This window comes from Mya arenaria, chromosome 11, assembly GCF_026914265.1.
Source record: "Mya arenaria isolate MELC-2E11 chromosome 11, ASM2691426v1".
Lineage (NCBI taxonomy): Eukaryota > Metazoa > Mollusca > Bivalvia > Myida > Myidae > Mya > Mya arenaria.
The window spans coordinates 57,382,130-57,402,213 of record NC_069132.1 but is presented as its reverse complement, the minus strand read 5'-3'; the positions used below and the strand labels follow the sequence as shown (position 1 = coordinate 57,402,213).

Below are 20,084 nucleotides of genomic sequence, written 5' to 3'. Positions count from 1 at the left end.
AAATTGTTCACATGGGGCTATGTTCAAAGTTTACCTGTGTATATTTTTTCATATTTTGCTATTGTTTATTTTGTGTAATGTTGTGAACATACCTTTTCATTATCTCTCATTATTGTAAACCAAGTTAAACATATGATTTCACTTGGTGTAACTTTGTTCTGTTGTATTTGTTTGTTTCTTTTTTTATTTATTTTTATGATTACGTATATCAACCAATGTACATGTATAAATAAATGTCTGGCATAAACAAATAATACAAAACAATATTAGGATTATTTATTAAATTTTTAAGATTTTCAAAATTCGAAAGTAAAAAAGGGCCATGATTGAGGGCGCCTCCACGTGGTATGGCCTGGATGTGTATGGATATTGTGTTTATCATGAAAAAAATTAAACAATTATGCATACACAACAAAACGCCCTCACAATATAACTTCAACTTTCTTGTTTTTGGATCAATTTGAATAAAATTTGTAATATAAACCCATTATGAAGCCCTTTCAATTATTTGCTCAACAGAAAAATTAATTTGTTAAAAATAAATGAGTTATGAGTGGATTTCACGTCTGAAAAAGTGGATTTCACTTGTCAAAATGTGGATTTCACTTCGATTTCCGATCTTTTTTCAAAATAGGTCTACAACTTTCTTATTTTTGGATCAATTTGAATAATTTTTGAAATATAAACACATGATAAAGCCTTATCAATTATTTGTTCAACAAAAAAATTAATTTGTTAAAAATCAATGAGTTATGAGTGGATTTCACGTCTGAAAAAGTGGATTTCACTTGTCAAAATGTGGATTTCATTTCGATTTCCGAAAAATTGCTCTAACTTCTTCATTTCTTGATATATTTCAATAAAATTTGAAATGTAAACTCTTCATTAGGCACTTTCCAAAACGTATTCAAAAAAAATAATTACTAATTGATAAAACTGAGTTAGGAGTGGATTTCACTTCTCGAAAACTGGATTTCAACTCGATTTCCGATCTATTTTCGAAAAATTGCTGTAACTTCTTCATTTTTTGACCAATTTCAATAAAATTTGAAATATAAACCCTTTATGAGGCACTTTCTAATAATTATACAAAAACAGAAAATTATTTATTAAAATTAATGAGTTATGAGTGGATTTCACTTATCGGAATCTGGATTTCACCTCGATTTCCGATCTATTTTTGGAAAAAAATGAAAAATTGCTCTAACTTCTTTATTTTTTGACCAATTTCAATAAAATTTCAAATATAAACCCTTTATGAGGCACTTTCTAATAATTATACAAAAACAGAAAATTATTTATTAAAATTAATGAGTTATGAGTGGATTTCACCTATCGGAATCTGGATTTCACCTCGATTTCCGATCTATTTTTGGAAAAAAATGAAAAATTGCTCTAACTTCTTTATTTTTTGACCAATTTCAATAAAATTTGAAATATAAACCCTTCATGAGGCACTTTCTAATATGTATACAAAAAAAATAAATTATTAATTAAAATAACTGAGTTCTGAGTGGATTTCACGTTTTGAGTGGATTTCACGTGAAATCCACTGGATTCCTGTATCACCCCGCACCCTACATGACGTATACATGCTCACTGGCGAATTAACGAAGTGAATTTCACAGTGCCTTCAGCGCTTTGATTTTTAAGACTGACTGTTGTCTGTTTCGCTTATTTTTTAACGTAGTAGTGGTTTAAGCATTTTTTTCATGTCTTGTTACGGCTGTGGATCGTCATTCGGCGCGTTCAAGAAAGAGGTAATGCATATTACATTCTGTGCTATACTGGACTATGATTTAACGCATATCGAGACCAATTATACTGATTGATAGATAATAACTATGTTTCGGATTAACAGGTTCGGATAAACTTAAAGTCGTAAACGAACTGTTAAGGGTCGAAAATAAACCATGGTTAATAGGTCTGTAATAAAAATGAATTATTTATGCACAGGTGCACATAAAGGCAATTTGATTGGATAAATATTGACCAGAATTTAATAAATATATTGGACAATTTTAACATGACCAGACACTAAGCTGTCCACCTTAATGGCCGTCAACGAGTCTTTTGACGATTTTTTTTACTATGGCAGACTCGTGACGTCCACCATCCCAGCAAAAAGTAGCGAACAGTCCTTGGGCAGAGATTCCTCACGGCCACAATTTTGAAATTATCTCTGTAATAAATTCAAATTTCTACGAAAATACTATTGTCAGGGCTCTCACTAGGCTGGAAATTTTGGGAGAAGTGACTTCTCCCTTCAGCCAATTTAGGGAGAAGTGGGGAGACTTTAGGGAGAAGTGATACTTTTCGTAACACCTGATACAAAAACTATGCCATACCACTCACCTAAGTTTATATTCACATTAAAATTGATTGCTATAACTATATAAAATGTTCATTACATAATGTATCATTTTTTGGCTCAGCAAAAGTGTATTCGTTAATGTCACATAGTTTATCTCAAAAAAGCATCTAAAATGAAACAAACAAAAAAAAGACAGCTAAGGTTTCGAAATTATCAAAATGACCTTATAAATGAACTGTCAATATAGTAGGGGAACGAATGTTGTTTTGGTACATTCGGGATAGGCTACGAATGTCACATTCAGCTATGCTGTTATTTACTTGTCTCTTGCTAAATAATTTTAAATATACTGACATTTAAAAAAAAAAGACATTTAAATCAGTGTCCTTGATAAAAAAAATTACCAATACATAATGGGAGGTTGAAAACTTAAATCGGAAAATTGTTTTGACAAAATGGCAATCTCGCCGATTTTTTTTGACATCGTAACTGTGACAGGAGAAAATCACTGTAAGTAAACATTACATAAAGCAAAAAAAATATTTTTTTGTGTTTACAAATCAATTTTTATCATGGACATTTCACTAAAACCAATCAAATATTTGGTGATACGTCATGTTATTGATTTTCTTAGCCTACTTGCCGAGATGGCTATATGACCGTCTGCTTCAAAAGCAACAATGTTTAAATGTCTTGCATTGTTTGTTCAATACATATATATTAATTACTTTTTAACTTCATTAATGCTTGACTCGATTTTTCATAATTATGTCGCCTTTTCTATCTCTTTTTAACGAACTTATATCATTTGATCGGGGTCTTCTCAATGTACATTCTTATTGGTTAGCCTTCAATAGCTCCGCCTTCTGGCGATGTTTTGGTAATTGGATGACACGGCCCAATTATCGGATTAGGAGATTACCAATTTGTACGAATGACTTAATTATTGTGATGTTTTGACTAATGGGACATTGGCCAAATACTCGCTGATTGACAGATTTACAATGTGCTAAAATTTTCGGCGAAGTGAATGTCGCTTTGATGATACAAATGGGCGAAGTCTGGGAATTTTAGGCGACCACTTCGCCCAAGTCGCCCCCTCGCGAGAGCCCTGATTGTCTTCTATTACACACATAGTTATTCATCTCATTATGCCAAATAACATGTTCAGATATCATAAAACACTTACATGTGTCGTTTGTTTATCAAGTATCCCGATATCTGTAAATCTGGGACAAATCTGACAGGTTGTGAATTATGGTTTGAAACGGTATTTGTGACCCAGAATATATTTGTGTGAAAATAACGACTCTACTGTACTGTAATGACAAATTCAATCCAGTTTAGATCACTGCCGGGTATACATGTACAGGGTTCGAATATAGACTCGCATACTTGCAAAATGCGAGCGACATTTGCAAATTGCGAGTGACTTTTATTCAAGCTCGCAAAATTCTGAGTTGCTTTTTCTAGTCCACAAAATGTTAAAAGGAGAGTGGAATAAACATGAACTTAATTCTGCTACATAGTCGAGTGTTAACAGCCTATAAGTGGCATGTTTACACTAACAGTATAAAGAAGACAGTACGGAGTCACGCTCTAGTAAGTTTAAAAAAAAAAAAAATACGGAAAAGGCCGAGATTTATCTCGAATCTTTCCAGGATGCTCCGAGGCGTGCATAATACAAAGTGAATACAAATGACGTAATCACCTAGCTCAATCATTGGCTAATTTTAGCGCTTTCGCGCACTATATGAAAAACCTTTGAATATATTTCCGCCCAACTGTCAAAGTGAATAGACTTCGTCGATCAATATATTTCATGGTCCAAAGCATCCACGCTACATTTACTGTTGCTTTTATTTATTTGAAATGTATAATGTTATTGTTTTTAATACTTATAGACTTAATTAAATCTGTAGCATGCTTGCCGAATGGGTATTACCCGATGGCGAGGGTAAATATACAAAGTGAACAATGTCAAATTATTGGACAGCTTTGTTATCAAAAAGCGACCAGCATCTGATGAGTCTTTCAGTACCCCCCAAAAAGAACAAGCCATCAAAAAGGTCTAGTAGCCGAGTTACTCTTAAGTGTAAATTTCTACTTTAATTAGACAATATTATAAGGGAATAAAGCAAATAATAAAATTGCAAGTTGATTTTTCAAAGTTGCCTCAAAAAGCACTCGCGAAATTTTGCGAGTGCTCCTCAAAGTTAAATTCGAACCCTGATGTATATTGAACAATTTTGTCATTATTATTCAACATCGATGCATAATATTTCTATATATTATTTCGCCTGGTGTTAAATGGTAGAGAGTTGTAGCGTTACAGGGATACATTAAGAAATGTCAAAATAATAAAAAAAAGTATCCCAGATCGCTCATTATTGTAGCTAGACACTAAGCTAGCTAAAGAACTTCAGCGAACCAATTATATATTACCTTTTGGGACGTGTTCATCAAAAAATAAATATCTACGTTTTAAGTTATAAATGGAAGCCAGAACTAACACTCAGCCAGTTTTATACAATTGGCTGCTGAGGTTTACATAATAATAATGAAACTCATTGGTTTGACAACAATTTTAAATAAGCCATGGTAACTCATAAAAATCTTTAAAAACATGCATCATGAGGTGTTAAAATTCGGATTAAACACTACAAAGGAAGTTTAAAGATAATGATTTATTTTAATTACTGGTTGAGTTGTATAACCCGAGCAGTTTATAAATACCAATCACCTATTAAAACACATGGCTTTTTACCTTGATTGATAATTTGATCATAAAGATTGATGCAGATGCTTGCCTTAGCAACGACAACGAAGTTTTGTCAAATTTAGGTGTGTATTATTCTTAAAAATCTTTGTCAAATACCCAAGCAGCTTTTATGGTAACATGTAGCAAGCTGGGAAATGACGTCAGAGACTGACTGTGTGCACATTTTACGGTTCGTCTTTTGTTATAAATAAATATATGTAACTGTTATACATGTAAACGCATCTGCATTGCCAACTCAGCTATTACACTATTTTTCTTCCCTCGTTTGCAAACATCATATATTTGAGTTATCTGGTTTCTGATATTTTTGGTTAATTATAAGTATTAAATGCTCATTATATTTTAAATCATAATCATTGTAATGGGTAAGGAATATTATTAGATTTTTCGAAGTAACAGACACAACTCTTTCAATTTCAAAAGCTGATTTTGATCCTGATAGTTGATTCCCCTACACACAATAACAGTAACAGAATAACAATTTTTTTAGATAATTTTTTTTTAAAGTGATCGGGATTTACATAGTATACATAGAGTTACTACAACCAAAAATTGTGAAGATATTGTTAAAAAAATAAATCAAAAGCGTTCTGATTTACAAACTCAACTAGTAGTTCTTTAACAAAACCTATTGAAACTTTTTCATTGATATATATGTATAATATATGAATGCTCACAAGTAACTCGCACTGATTTTGTATTTTTTTTCTTCAGCATGGGTGCAAAAACTGCGGATTTGCTTTCTGTACTAAATGTTTGCCGAACAAATTTCCAATTGAACGCATGAACAATGAGAAACACAGAGTATGTATGAAGTGCTACAACATCTTGACAGGGTATGTGGAAAAAGTTTGAACATTTTCTAATGTTGTAAACAAATGTTGTATATTAAACTTTCTTAAATATTTGGAAGGATGTGTATTGGAGTCATCATTGGTCGATAAGTCAGGGGAAGGGGGGGGGGAGTTCTAGTGGTCTATAGTCTATATAAAAAGTCTTGTGACTCCAACGACTACAGTTTATGACAGATATTTCTGAAACTTGGTGCACATCAATGATCATCCTGATGATGCTTGTTGTATTAGTGGTTACCATACATCTCATGAGCCCTTTATCTTAAGGAAGTTTTTTCAAAGAAACAAAGAAATCGATCATACCTTTTGCCTTGTCATGTCACCTTTATACTGTAACATATACATGTAACCCATTAGTTTACATAAGGATAATAATTATTGTAAATGTGCATATTGTCATTTACAGTAGGTCACTGTTTAATCAGTATTACTTAAAATAGTTTAGCTTAATTGTGAAGACTGACATGAATCAGGCTCTAGTCTTCTGTGTAAAAATCAGTACTGGTGTCCCTTTTGAAAGATCAATAGATTGTGCCCTTGGTGCACTCTCTTGTCTTAGACACTGTCTCAACCAGCATGATGGCAAACGTAGGCATAAGTTTTATGATAGCTCTTCCTGAATGTTGGCATGTTAGTAATTGCATAATCCATTGAATTGGATAGCACTTTGGGGGCATTGGATGAGAAATTGAATGAGAGTCTGTTAATTAGGTAGAAACTAGAAACCAGTTCTTATCTTAATTTTCCAAAGCCATAAGAAAATGTCCCTGGTGGGGCTTGATTCCACAACTTCTTTTGTGAGAGGCAGACACATACACTACTACAGCATTTAATGCTCAACATGAATTTTTATGAATTAAAAACAACGCCATTCCTGTGTCTAAGCGGCATTTTTGGTTGTTGCTTATCTGAAGTGATATCTCTTTCTATGACCCCACCAAAAAATTACCTATGTGCCCTCCTGTGTATATACAGCACGAACAAACAAACAAAATGTGATCAATCCTAACTGACTATTGCAAAACTTACGGTCAAAGCTCTGTTCATGATGATGATGGGTGAGCCACATGATGGTGGCTACATGACATATGAACACAAAAAGGACAAATTACCAGTTTTTCGCTTGACTATTCGAAGAATAAGGAGGGCTATACTATAGCCCCAGCATCGGCGTCGGCTTCTGGTTAAAGTTTTAGGGCAAGTTGGGATTTTCACTTATAGGTCCAATACCTTTCCTTCAATTGACATAATACTTCACACAGTTGTTCAGGGCCATCACATAATGAGGTTAGATAACTCCATAGTATCCTTTATATTTTTATTTTTTTTAACTTAATTTCTATTGAAAGGCACATTTTTATATTCTTAACTGCATTTTCATATTAAGTGACTTGCGTCATTGTTCGGGCGGGCTCGTGGGAGGGCAGCATCAATGTCACCATATGTATCACATAATTTTAGCTTTTAGCTAGGTTACACATAAAGAGACCAAACTTGGTAAATACATAGAGTTTATGGAGACCTTTATTGGAATGCGTTTGAGGTCCCTAGGATCAAGGTCAAGGTTACTATTAATAAAAAAGGGTTGGTATTGAATAACTTAAGTAAGGGTCTACATATTGTAACCAAACTTGGTATATTGGAAGAGTTTATAGAGACCTTTCTTGAGATTGTGTATGGGCCCCGAGAGTTATGGTCTAGGTTAAGGTCACTGTTGCTAAAAATAGAAATATGGTTAGTACTGAATAACTCAGTAAGGGTTGACATAGTGTGACCAAACTTGGTATATAGGACAAGTTTATGCAGAGCTTTCATGGATTGCTTTTTGGCCCCCTAGGGTCAAGGTCACTGTTTCTAAAAATAAAAGAAAGCAGTTGAAAATGAATCTCTTCAGCCATTCATTAAAAACCTGGTTTTGTCACATCGCGATTCTTGTTCACTTTTTTATTTGATTGTTTTATTGCTTTTGACAGGCACATAATACATCATTATTGTATTCACTTCTAAGTCAAAGCGGCGTAGTCTCACGACAGCTCTTGTTATTATAATTAATCATGCACAAAGAAAATTGTTCTTTAGAAAACTGTTATTTGTGTTGCAGCAAGGTGAAGCCCAAGGAAGATGACACAGCTAAATATTCACCACCAGAAAATTACAAAAAGTGAGATTTGGTTGCAACCAGTTTTCAAAACTTGATATAAAGGTTTTCAGGTTCAATTTACTTTCATGATACTATCTTCATCATTCTGTTTCTTACCCATTGATATCATTCTCTTACCCTCTCAGATCAAAAATTGTTTTTTTTTAATGCATTCATTTACTCAATAATCAGTATAAAAAGATGTTTTATTATGATCATTTGTATCATTGATTTAGTAGTATATTAACATACAACCTTAAGCTTTTGTGACCTGCATGTGTTTCAGGCGTGTGGCTGCACTAGCAGAAAGGGAGGGGACTGGAGGGCGGGGCCCTAAACCCACCCACCATGCCCCTGCACAACGCAAACCAGCAGGCATCTCACAGGCAGACTGGGACATACAACAGAGGCTGGAAAAACTTAAGGAGAAATCACCAGCTGAAAGTTTGTCTTCAAGTAGCTTTATAATAATGAAAAAAGAAAGATTGTTTCTGATTTCACTGCCAAATAATATAGGGTAGATAGATGGGGATTTTTTTTAAGCTCCCGAGGGTGGGGATATTAAAATTGCACTGACTGTCCAGATTTTTGTGTCTGGGCTGTAGTTTGTCATGCAGTGAGGGATGTTGTTATGACTTGGCACATGTGTTGAGTACATTAAGAAAATATTTAACATGCAAGACCCACTTTCCTACTTCAAAGGTCAAGGTCACACTTACAGGTTTATCATTATTGAATAGTTAATGAATGCTGCATGTATTCACATAGAGCGAATTGGGTTTAAGCCCGGGCTGTAACTTTGTCATTCCAGGAGGGAATATAAAATAAATTGGCACATGTGTTCATTAGGTAAAGGTTATGTGTGGAGTGCAAAACTCATGACCTTAGTTCAAAGTTCAGGGCCAAACTAAGAGTTGAAACATAATGGAATGCTGCATATATGCACATAGAGTATGTTATGCACGGAGGGATTTTAAAATAATTTGGTACATGTGTTTGATACATGAAGATGACTTGTCATGTGCAAGACCCAGGACCCTTCCTCAAAGGTCAAGGTCACACTTAAAGGTTTATCATTTTAAATGCTGTATATATGCATATACAGTAAAGTTGGTTGTGTCGGTGCTGTAACTTAGTCATAAACAGAGGGATTTTAAAATAACTTGTCACATGTGTTTGGTACTTGAAAGTGATGTATCACATGCAAGACCGATGACCCTGCCTAAAAGTTCAAGGTCACATTAAGAGTTTTATATCAATAAACGTGTGAAAAGCCATTGTTTTCATGATGTCTTACAACTATATTTCAAATGTTTTGCTTCAGTTTTACCTTTTTTCCTTGACATTTTTGATAAATAGATGAGATTTAATATTGATTTATAGCCAATTTTTAAATGTTTTAAGCATACCTAATATTAAATAAAAAGGATATTGAATTAATATAAAAATATCTGCAATGGTTTTGGCAGATGAAATTATTGCGCTCCTGATATCGCACAATCTTACTCAACTGGTGCATATATTCCAAATAAATTTAGCTCATCAAAAGTCAAGATTATATATATTTTTGTAATATCTGATTAAGATTTGTGATTGTGACACATGATTGTGTGAGCAAATATGAAGGTGTGGGTTTGTGTTGTAGAGGCTGCCGGGCAGGTCAGTGAGACGGAGCTCGGTGAGCGCCTGGCCCGCATGAAAGGTGTTCCCCCAGAAAAAAAACAACCGGTATGTATGTCAGGAAACATCCAATATGATATTATTCAAACAGAGATAAAGATAAGAGTCATCATATGGGTTAACATAATTCGATGTTTTTTGTGAAAATGATTACATTTGTTATTTGTACAATTTGATTCTATACTTGATTAACACCTCATAAAGTTGTGTTACTGTTATTGGTAGTTGTCTGTCATCAACATAATTATGTTGCCTGCTAAACATGGCAGATATATAATGCTCATGTTTGCTGACAGTGTCTGTGTTCGCACCATCACACTTTCATTTCCACTCTTTTACATCTGTTATCCAAACTTTACCAAACTTGGTCGCTATGTTTATTGGTATAATGTCCTGCCTGAATTTGACAAGTAGATCACACAATTACCACCAGAGTTATGACCCTTTCATTTAAATTATCAAATTTACTCCATTTTGCACTCAAACTTGAGCATTTTTTTCTGATCTTATCTTTACCAAGCTAAACTACAATGTTTATTAGCTTAATTTGATCAACCATCAGATCACATGTTATAGTCTGGAAATTTGGCTTTTTATGTTGTAAATTTTTTACATATTTCACTTTGTCCACTCTCAAACTTGTGCATTACTTTTCCAATCATTATCAAACTTGATAACAATGTTTATGGGCATAATATCTCGACTGAGTTCGATCAAGAGCCAGACCGCTATGTTGATATCTGGAGTATGGCCTTTTAATTGTCAAAATTGACCAAATTACTTTTTACAAGCATTTCTGATCTAATCCTTTGTTACTTTTGTTACTATCTTAATGGAGATAACATCTCATTTGGTTTTGAAAATGTAGCAGATTACATTGGCTATTAAATTGACCAAGAGATGATAGGTTTACGCCTATGACCTAGCCGTTTTGGCTATAATACTTCAATTGTTTTACTTTTCAATTTTCCATGCTTTTTCTGAACAATGCGAGGAATATATGCAATCATTGATTTTAGTGATATTTTACTACTTTTTGCCTATGTTATAAAAAAGTAGTGAATTTACATGAAAATAACTGCATTGGCTATGGTACGTAAAATATTACTTCTAATTTTGTTCGACAATGATTGGCATTCTGAACAGGCCACATACCGGTATATGATTTGCGGGATTTTAGTTTTTATCTTGTAAACTATCTAGCAGCCATTTTTACGATTTTGTTACCCAATCTTCATGAAACTTGGCCAGAATGTGTGTCATATGGAATGTAGATCAAGATTGATCATGGGTGATAGCATGACAAAAACTAGGCCACTAGATCAGATATTAGAAAGACTGAGTCAAAAGTCCAGAGGCAACATTAATTTTTGTACCCAAATTGTATGAAACTTCAGAATGTTTTTTAAAGAACAAACCTAGATCTTCCTTGTAGAAATTGCTGCAGGCACTAAGCTGAACAATGTTGGGTCTCCCATTATTATTTAATTATTCTTATGTTTATTTACTGTAGTAGTAAGGCCTTTTTGGGCCTGCAGAAGCACACACAGTTGTACATATGAACATAAATGTATGTATGTTCTTAAAATACACAGACGTACCAGCCCCCCGAGAGGCGTAGCCAGCAGAAGCAGATGGAGGACCTCCTCAATGAGATTGCAGATGAGGTGGAGCTGGACGCCCGTCTGCCGGACCCTGTCACAGAAATAAGTGCCCGACTTGCCAAGCTCAAACAACCTTATGGTCAGGATAAAAACACAGAGAGTAACGCAAACAATGGTAAACATCTATACATTTATCACGTTCTCTTAAGACTTAGAATCATTTTGTCGCAGTGAGGTTCCGTTGTATTTTTAAGTCTACTTTAACTATGTTTTTGTTCGTTTGCTGAACAGTGGACACTATCATTATATCATAAATGAAGTCGCCATCATTATATATATTTGATATATAACAAGTGAAAATTTGCACGCTTTAAAGCCATTTTCTATGACTTTTCCAAAGACTCATTTTTATTATGTTCAGAAAACTTGCTAAATAAATTTCGTATTGAATGACCACTTGTATAATATCCTTGTTTGGTCTTACTTTTGAATACACTCAAACCTCGTTGGTTCGCCCCGGGACGGGCGAAAATAACTCAAGCCTCGAAAATTGGAGCCAAGCGGAAATGCTTACCTTCAGTATAAAGAAATTGGGCCTTTACATCACGTTCGAGCCAACCGAGTTCGAACCAATGGGGTTCGACTGTGATTGTGTTCTGCATCACATTGTACTCATTCTTTTTAGATTTACATATTTTCATGTCTTTATAATAAATTATAAAGATGATTGTACAATTCATTTTCATTTGTTTTTTTAAGAAAATGGTTGTAAACACTTCCTACTTAATTTAAAGGAATTATATTTTATCACTTCCAATATTTATCAGAGTCAAACGCCAGTGAAAACAACTTGAACAAGCCTTCCTTGCGAGACTCACAGACGTTTTCCAGTAACTTCAGCCAAAGTAAAGATAAAATTATGAATGAGGGCCCCGCAGCCACAAGGGAAGGGGCAAATACTGAGATCAGGAGCCCTGGGACAGATAGAGAGATAAATGAACAAGACATAAGCAACCTTATGAAGGAAGCTGAACAGGTAACAGCAGTTAACTAAATACAAGGAAAGGGATTTAGAAAAAAAGGAGCCTGAAAATGAAGATAATGTTCATAATTAGACATGTTTGTTCATTCAAGGTCTTTGTTGATAAATAAATGGTTTTGAATTGAATGGTATCAGAATTACCTGTAATTGTATCTTACCTCATGTCAGAAACTGAGAAAAAAAATTACATTGGTTAAACTCATAAAAAATTCAATCTGGATAATTTGTCTAAATTTGTCTTAAAGCTTAACAGATATTTTGCTTTGGAATTTGACAAAAAGTCACTGCATTTTTATGCTCCCCAAATGGAGAGCATAATTATAGTTTCCACTTTGTCCGTTCGTCTGATGGGTTTAAAGCTACTGATGGGACTTCAAAGGACTTGAAACATAGACAGAAGTGCAGTGGGGAAGAACCATAATCCTACCATCACTCATTGCTGAATTATCTCCCCATTTCACTTTTACAGTATGCATCAAAAAGGAAGATGCTTGCCCGCATCGAAACTCATAAGGGACATTTAAATGAAACCTTGTATATAAATAGATTGCAATTAGTGAAAGTGCAGTACAGGATCAAGTCATAATGCAGCCATGAAAGGTTGTGGGCAGACCTTCATAAACTCAAATAGAAGGAAGGAAGTGCATTACGCAAGGGCTTTAATCCTACTGTCCATGTTAATGAAATTATCTCCCTTTCACTATAGCTTTATTGAACTTTTGTCTAGAGCATACCTCCAAAAGTCTTTGAGGTATTGACTTCAAACTTTATACACAGATATATACACAGATATATCATTAAGTAGGAATGCATACATAGGAACCATTCTTATCATTATCATCTTTGATAATTTTAGAGTATATGCCCATTTTCTCAATTTTATACTTTTGTGCCAGAAGTCCTTACACAGATATACCTCATACACAGATATAACTGATTGACATTTGCACTGCAATCCATAACTCTGTTTTATTATTTTAAAACATTAATTGCCCGTCTTTTTTATACTTTGGGGGCATATTTTTTTATTTCACCTGCATTTGTATCAATCAATTAAGATTCTCTTCTTTTCTGTTTTTTAATTGAGGATATGGCAGTCTGAGATGGCTCCTTGTCCAATATGCACTTCTCTTCCAACTTGTTTCTGCCTGCTTATATTCCACAAATGATAAGAATCATTTCAAAATTACTTGACCCTAACCTCTCATAATTAAACTGAAGTGTTGATGGTCGTGCTTCTATCCAAAACAAACTCCTGTGCCATTTGTTTAACTGAAAGTTAAAAAAATAAAAACAAAGTAATATTTTCCAAATTGCTCTTTCTTTTCGGAATTACTACCGTGTCGGAAAGCATACATCGTTTCTAATGATAGCCTTGTTGTTAAAAAAAAATCTAAAGATCTAAAAATGAGTTTGAATGACCCGTGTTAAATCATACTTGTTATCTCTAAGTGATAGGCAAAATCTACCGCTCCTACCCCCTTCCGCTTTCCCAATGAAATCTAACGCTTTCAGAACAAAAATATGTACCAGTATACTTATATTTTTTTTATCTCATCAACCACGCTAAAATACCCCATAATCTATAACTTTCAGGGAATGGGTGCAATAAACAATATACTTGTCTAATCACTTGACACTTCGGCTGAGATCGTTGCTAAGTTACGCTGGCGGTCACAAAAGACTGGCATTTTACTCATCAGCATTCTTTATTATCTAAGTCATATTAAAATGCTTTCAAAACATAATTTCATAAGTTGTATTCATATCTTGATTCAATTTGTAAGTGTGTGTTGGGATGTGCAGGAGGTTGAGGCTGGTCGGCGAGCGTTAACAGGCCTGCAGCAGGACAAGGAGATGATGGATACCCTAAACACCATCAAGTACAGCCCTCACACCAACAAAGGTTACAACAATTGACATTCAATTAAGTTGTACCGGGATAACAAAAAATGTGTTTGTTTCTGTTTAGTTTTCCCGACCTTAAATCTTTAACTGCCAGCTGACAAATTTTGTCTGGTCTTATATTTTTCCAGCTGACAATTTTATCCGACCTTTTTGTCTTCATTTTTGTAAGTTTCTTGCATGGGAAATATGCATCAATGTACTGTTTTATAGAGCCCTCTGCTTAATATTGATCAAGACAAAATGGTGATAGTTTGAAAGTGTGAAAATGATATTCAAACACTTGAAAAGAAAGGTCCCCACCTAACCCCCACTTTATTTTTTGGCAGTGAATTGGAAACAAACATTTTAATTTTTGGTAGAAAATGATTAAAGTGATACTGAATGCCCTGGTCATACTGATAATTCTCCTGAAACTAGCTTATTACGTATTTACTTGGTTAAGCAAAACAATGAAACATTAATTTAAGATCAATGTATATCAACATTTGACAATACCTCCTGAACATTTACTTCCTAGATGAAGATGATGAACAGTCGGACAGTGAGAACGAAGAAATTGAAATAGTAAAACGAGCACTGGAAGAGAACCGACTGGATGAGGCGTCTGCCCGGGACGGAGTCACTACAGGGGGGAGGGAGGTGGAGGCGGTAGGGGGCAAGCAGAGGCCACAAGAGAAGGCAAGGCCAGACAAGAAACAAGTTAAGAAGATGAATGATCAGGAGGTAGGTCAGCTGTCAAACATTCAGTTCAATATCATTTTTTATTATAAGTAGGTTTTGTTAAAAATGTTTTATATATATACCAAAAAATGGGTAATTCATGTTAACATGGCAGAATGAAGGATAATTATGGTTCTCTTGTTGTGTGTTATTTAAAGATTGATTTCACTTCTGATGTATTCATGCTGTTTGAACACAATAGGGATTTCAAGCAAATGCCATTAAAAATGTGATCAATTCTTATATTTACCCTTTGAATAATTATTCATCACCAAGTTGGCGCAGTGGTTAGCATGCTCGATTCTTACCTAGGTGACCAGGGTTTGATTCCTGGCCTAGGAGCATGTGAGTTTGGTTTGTGGTCACCAAGCCTGACAAGTGGGTTTCCTGAGGGTACTCTGGTTTTCCCCACAAAACAAGACCACTCGCTTGACACATCATACCAACGAGAATGATAGACCACATTTTCCTGCATTATTGTGCCAACGAGAGTGATTAATATTATGTTGTAATAACTTGTATCACAATCATTACAAAATAATGAATTTACTGTAAACTTTCATTAATAAAAACTTGTAAATAAAATAAAAAACAGCAGATAATTGTAATATCTTTTACTATTGGCGTATCCAATCAGAGCACAATAGGGAAATAAGCATTGACGTCATAACCACTTCATCCAATATGAGATAATCTTTCTTTTATATAATAGACTGGTTGAATGTCATTATCATATCCAAACCCATGGTGGATATTGTAAAATGTACAAATGTATATCAATAATCATGTTTATTGTGTTTACAGTGGTATGACCCAGATGGACTTTCATACTGCTGTATTTATGTAGAAGTGTATATCATGTATTTTGTGCTTTATATATAGTGGTATGACCCAGATGGACTTTCATACTGCTGTATGTGTTCTAGTGTACTAGTATATCATGTTTATTGTGTTTACAGTGGTATGACCCAGATGAGCTGCCGTACTGCTGAATATGTACAAGTGAATTTCATGTATGTTGTGTTTATAGTGGTATGACCCAGATGAGCTGCCGTACTGCTGAATATGTACAAGTATATATCATGTATGTTGTGTTTATAGTGGTATGACCCAGATGGGCTTCCATACTGCTGTATATGTACAAGTATATATCATGTATGTTGTGTTTATAGTGGTATGACCCAGATGGGCTGTTATACTGCTGTATTATGTACAAGTGTTTATTGTGTTTACAGTGGTATGACCCAGATGGGCTGCCATACTGCTGTATTATGTACAAGTGTTTATTGTGTTTACAATGTTATGACCCAGATGGGCTGCTATACTGCTGTATTATGTACAAGTGTTTATTGTGTTTACAGTGGTATGACCCAGATGGGCTGCTATACTGCTGTATTATGTACAAGTGTTTATTGTGTTTACAGTGGTTGACCCAGATGGGCTGCTTTACTGCTGTATTATGTACAAGTGTTTATTGTGTTTACAGTGGTTGACCCAGATGGGCTGCTATACTGCTGTATTATGTACAAGTGTTTATTGTGTTTACAGTGGTATGACCCAGATGGGCTGCTATACTGCTGTATTATGTACAAGTGTTTATTGTGTTTACAGTGGTATGACCTAGATGGACTTTCATACTGCTGTATGTGTTCTAGTGTACTAGTATATCATGTTTATTGTGTTTACAGTGGTATGACCCAGATGGGCTGCTATACTGCTGTATTATGTACAAGTGTTTATTGTGTTTACAGTGGTATGACCTAGATGGACTTTCATACTGCTGTTTGTGTTCTAGTGTACTAGTATATCATGTTCATTGTGTTTACAGTGGTATGACCCAGATGAGCTGCCATACTGCTGTATATGTACGGAAGATGCTGTAGTACGCTGCCTCGGTTGTGACCATGACCTCTACTGTCAGCAATGCTTCAAGTTGGTACAATATTTATTTTATATTAATATATGGTATACAATACACAATAATATACAATATTTAATTTCCCCGTACTAAATGGTCGATAGTTTTAAGGGCAATGTCTCAGTCAACAGTATAATTAAAACTTTGTCTGCACAATAACTTGAAAAAAGATCAACGTAGGACCCGAAGACGTCAGTTGTAGGCTGCCCTTGACAAGTAAATGACCCCATTTAATATAAAGGTCACACCCTATGTTTATTTTTTAAATTATGTTTGTTCATAAACTTGACAATGCTTTGACCAACAACCATGAAACAAGTGATTGGTCTCCCTCGATAAGTAGATAATACTTACTCGGTAAGTAGGTCAAAGGTCAAGGACACACAGGTTAAAACAACTTTGTCTGCAAAATAACAGCTCAACCTAGGATCATGAAACTTCAAAGATGGTGGACGTGACACAGAAATGACCCATTACCTTTGGGTCAGTAAGTCAGAAGTCAGTCCTTGTCAATATGTTTTTTTAAAACACCTTAACCTATCAAGAAAATGTTGCTGACAAAAAGGCACACAGGAGGCATAATACATTTATCCTCCTTAATGTGTTTTTGAGTTTTTTCACAACCTGATACACTAAAAGAAGAGAGTTTTTTGGTTTGTTATTTGTTTCCTTACCTATTTATTTTCAGAGAGGGCCACGAAAAGTTGGGCCTGTCTGACCATGTGACCATCAAGTACACGCCCCAAGAGGGCACCTCATGACCCTGGTGACTGGCATGGCCTTGTGCAGCTGTCATGTACGAGGGATGACACTGTGGCGTACAATAACATCTAAATATTCAATGGCTAGATATTTATCTCCAGACGTTGAATCTGGCCTTCAACATTCCCTTGAAAGTGATATATCAGCTTAGTGGTAGAAATGGATGACTTCAGAATGTGTAGTATGGAGCAATTTGTCTTCTTTTTGGTGTAGAGCTTATACCATAAATATATTCGCTTTATGTTAAAGTGTAAAGATAACATGACAGTTGCTTGTAGTGTTTTCTGCGTTCCATTGGAGTGACCTAGGGCTAGTTTCACAGAAAAAACTAAGACAAGAAGATATTTTCTTGCCTAAAATCTGCTGATATGAATGGACAATAATAATAACATTTAAATCAGTTGCTGAAAAGTCTTTGCTTAGTTTATTCTGTGTCTTAAGTTTATTGTGAACCCAAGCCCTGGTCCCAAGCTTATATCTCGGCTTCATTTGCCTCAATTGCAATTTCATTAATAAAATTAATAGATCATTTCTTTATTTATATGGATTTCGTTGGTATATTCTAAATTTAGTTGCCTGAACCGGTGTCTATTAAAGGTCGTAAATAATTTCCCTACTAAAGGCATTTGAAAAGTTTGTCTGTTTTTTGAAGAAGAAAAAAATAGAGTTATTGTCGTAGCCTTGGTGTCATAGGCGTTGTCGTACAAAAACATAAACCTTGGCCATAACTCCAAAACATTCTAGATTTTTGAATGAAACATGGTACACATGTTGCTAGAGACAATATGCACATGTACAACAAGGTCCATAACTCTGTTAATATTATTTGTCAAGTTATGTCCCTTGATAGTCTAAAAAAGTATGCAAAACTTGAACTAGGCCATGATTTTCTAACTATTCAAGACAATCTCGTGAAACTTTAAACACATGTTACAATATACAAAATGCACATAACTAGCAAGGCCCACTACTCTGGTGATTATTATTGTAAAGTTATGCTCCTTGTTTATTTCAAAAGGTTATGCAAGATCTTGGTAATAATTTTATGACCATTCAAGATATTACCATGAAACATTTTACTATTCGCAAAATGCAAATATGTAGCAAAGGCTGTAACTCGCTTTAATATTAATTTAAGTATGCCCTTTGATAGTTTGAAAAAGTCACAAACAGACTTAAAGTTGAGTGTAAGTTAATGATTATTAAAGATTTTTACAAGAAACTCAGTAAACAAATTACCAGTGAGAAGGTGCGTCTGTGTATTAAGGCCCATAACTCTTGCTTTAATAAGTGTCAAATTATGCCTCTTATTGACAAAAAACAGATGTGAGTTCGCTCCACGGCGCTCTTGTTTATTATTTTTTTATGGAATTAAAAGATGTGTAAATGTTTTATAATATATTTTATTGCATAGACAAATGTTTGATCTTGCAGAAGAACATTTAATTGACATGCACTCTTTGTTTCCATTGTAAACTTTATTTGGGACATAGTTTGTTTGTATTACTCATATATGCAAAACTAAATCAGTACAAAACATAGCAAATGTTTTCAGTAAAAGCTGGGTCACAGGTAAAATGTAGCAGTACAATTCAAAATGTGTGTATTACTGTATTATCTATAACTAGTTTTGTTAGCATTTTTTAATGGTTACACTTCTATGTAAGAAATTGAATTGTTCTGCTTAAATTTAAGAAAATAAAGTGAGTTTTTAGAGACATGCTTGGCTTTTTATATTTGGTGGATAATTTTCTTGTAGCTGTTATTTAAATGATAATAAAAATAATAATATAATTTATTTTTGTTAGCAGATGTTAAGTTTGTTTTTCATATTTTTTTACGTTCAATATTTATTTTGTATGTGCAAGCATTTTTCGAACTTTTGAATGTTAATACTTATTATGTTCAGTGATTTCAAATAAAACCTAAAAAAAGCATTTACTTCAATAAATATACCTTTGGACTGGATTCATTTAGATTATTCTACAAGCCTTGCATGATGAATGTCCCGAAGTATCGTAGACAAATCCAATTTCTCAAATAGTTCACGTGATACTAAATATGTGAACAATTTTAGAGTTATTAATCACCGGTGAAAGCAATATTGCAATATAATGGTAGGCGTGTGTGTGTCCAGGCAAACATGTCCAGAGCATTCTTGAAAAGTATTTGAGGTATTGACTTCAAACTTCATACACATATATCTCATTTAGGCTTAGTGCAGTGCATATGAACCATTACTCTAGCTGCGATATTCTTTAAGTTATTGGCCTTTGTAATTTTTATGCCCCCTTTTGAAAAAAGTGGGGTATATTGTTTTGCACATGTCGGTCGGTCGGTCTGTCTGTCTGTCGGTCGGT

At 34.3% G+C, this 20,084-nt stretch overlaps 1 protein-coding gene across 1 annotated transcript; it reads left to right on the top strand.

The window, feature by feature from the left end:
- Positions 1-1,646: 1,646 nt before the first annotated feature.
- LOC128209647 (abscission/NoCut checkpoint regulator-like) lies at positions 1,647-19,659 on the top strand. The gene is made up of 11 exons (XM_052913772.1): positions 1,647-1,760; positions 5,811-5,932; positions 8,052-8,111; positions 8,377-8,534; positions 9,736-9,818; positions 11,366-11,549; positions 12,202-12,410; positions 14,223-14,322; positions 14,842-15,047; positions 16,873-16,976; positions 17,651-19,659. Exons 1-11 carry the CDS (start codon positions 1,713-1,715, stop codon positions 17,721-17,723), a joined length of 1,347 nt encoding a protein of 448 aa, XP_052769732.1. The 5' UTR covers positions 1,647-1,712; the 3' UTR covers positions 17,724-19,659.
- Positions 19,660-20,084: the final 425 nt, after the last annotated feature.

Coding starts and splice junctions, on each gene's coding strand:
- LOC128209647 (XM_052913772.1), top strand. CDS start 1,713: ATGTCTTGTTACGGCTGTGGATCGTCATTCGGCGCGTTCAAGAAAGAG. Junction 8,112..8,376: donor CCACCAGAAAATTACAAAAA/GTGAGATTTGGT, acceptor CATGTGTTTCAG/GCGTGTGGCTGCACTAGCAG. Junction 14,323..14,841: donor CAGCCCTCACACCAACAAAG/GTTACAACAATT, acceptor TTTACTTCCTAG/ATGAAGATGATGAACAGTCG.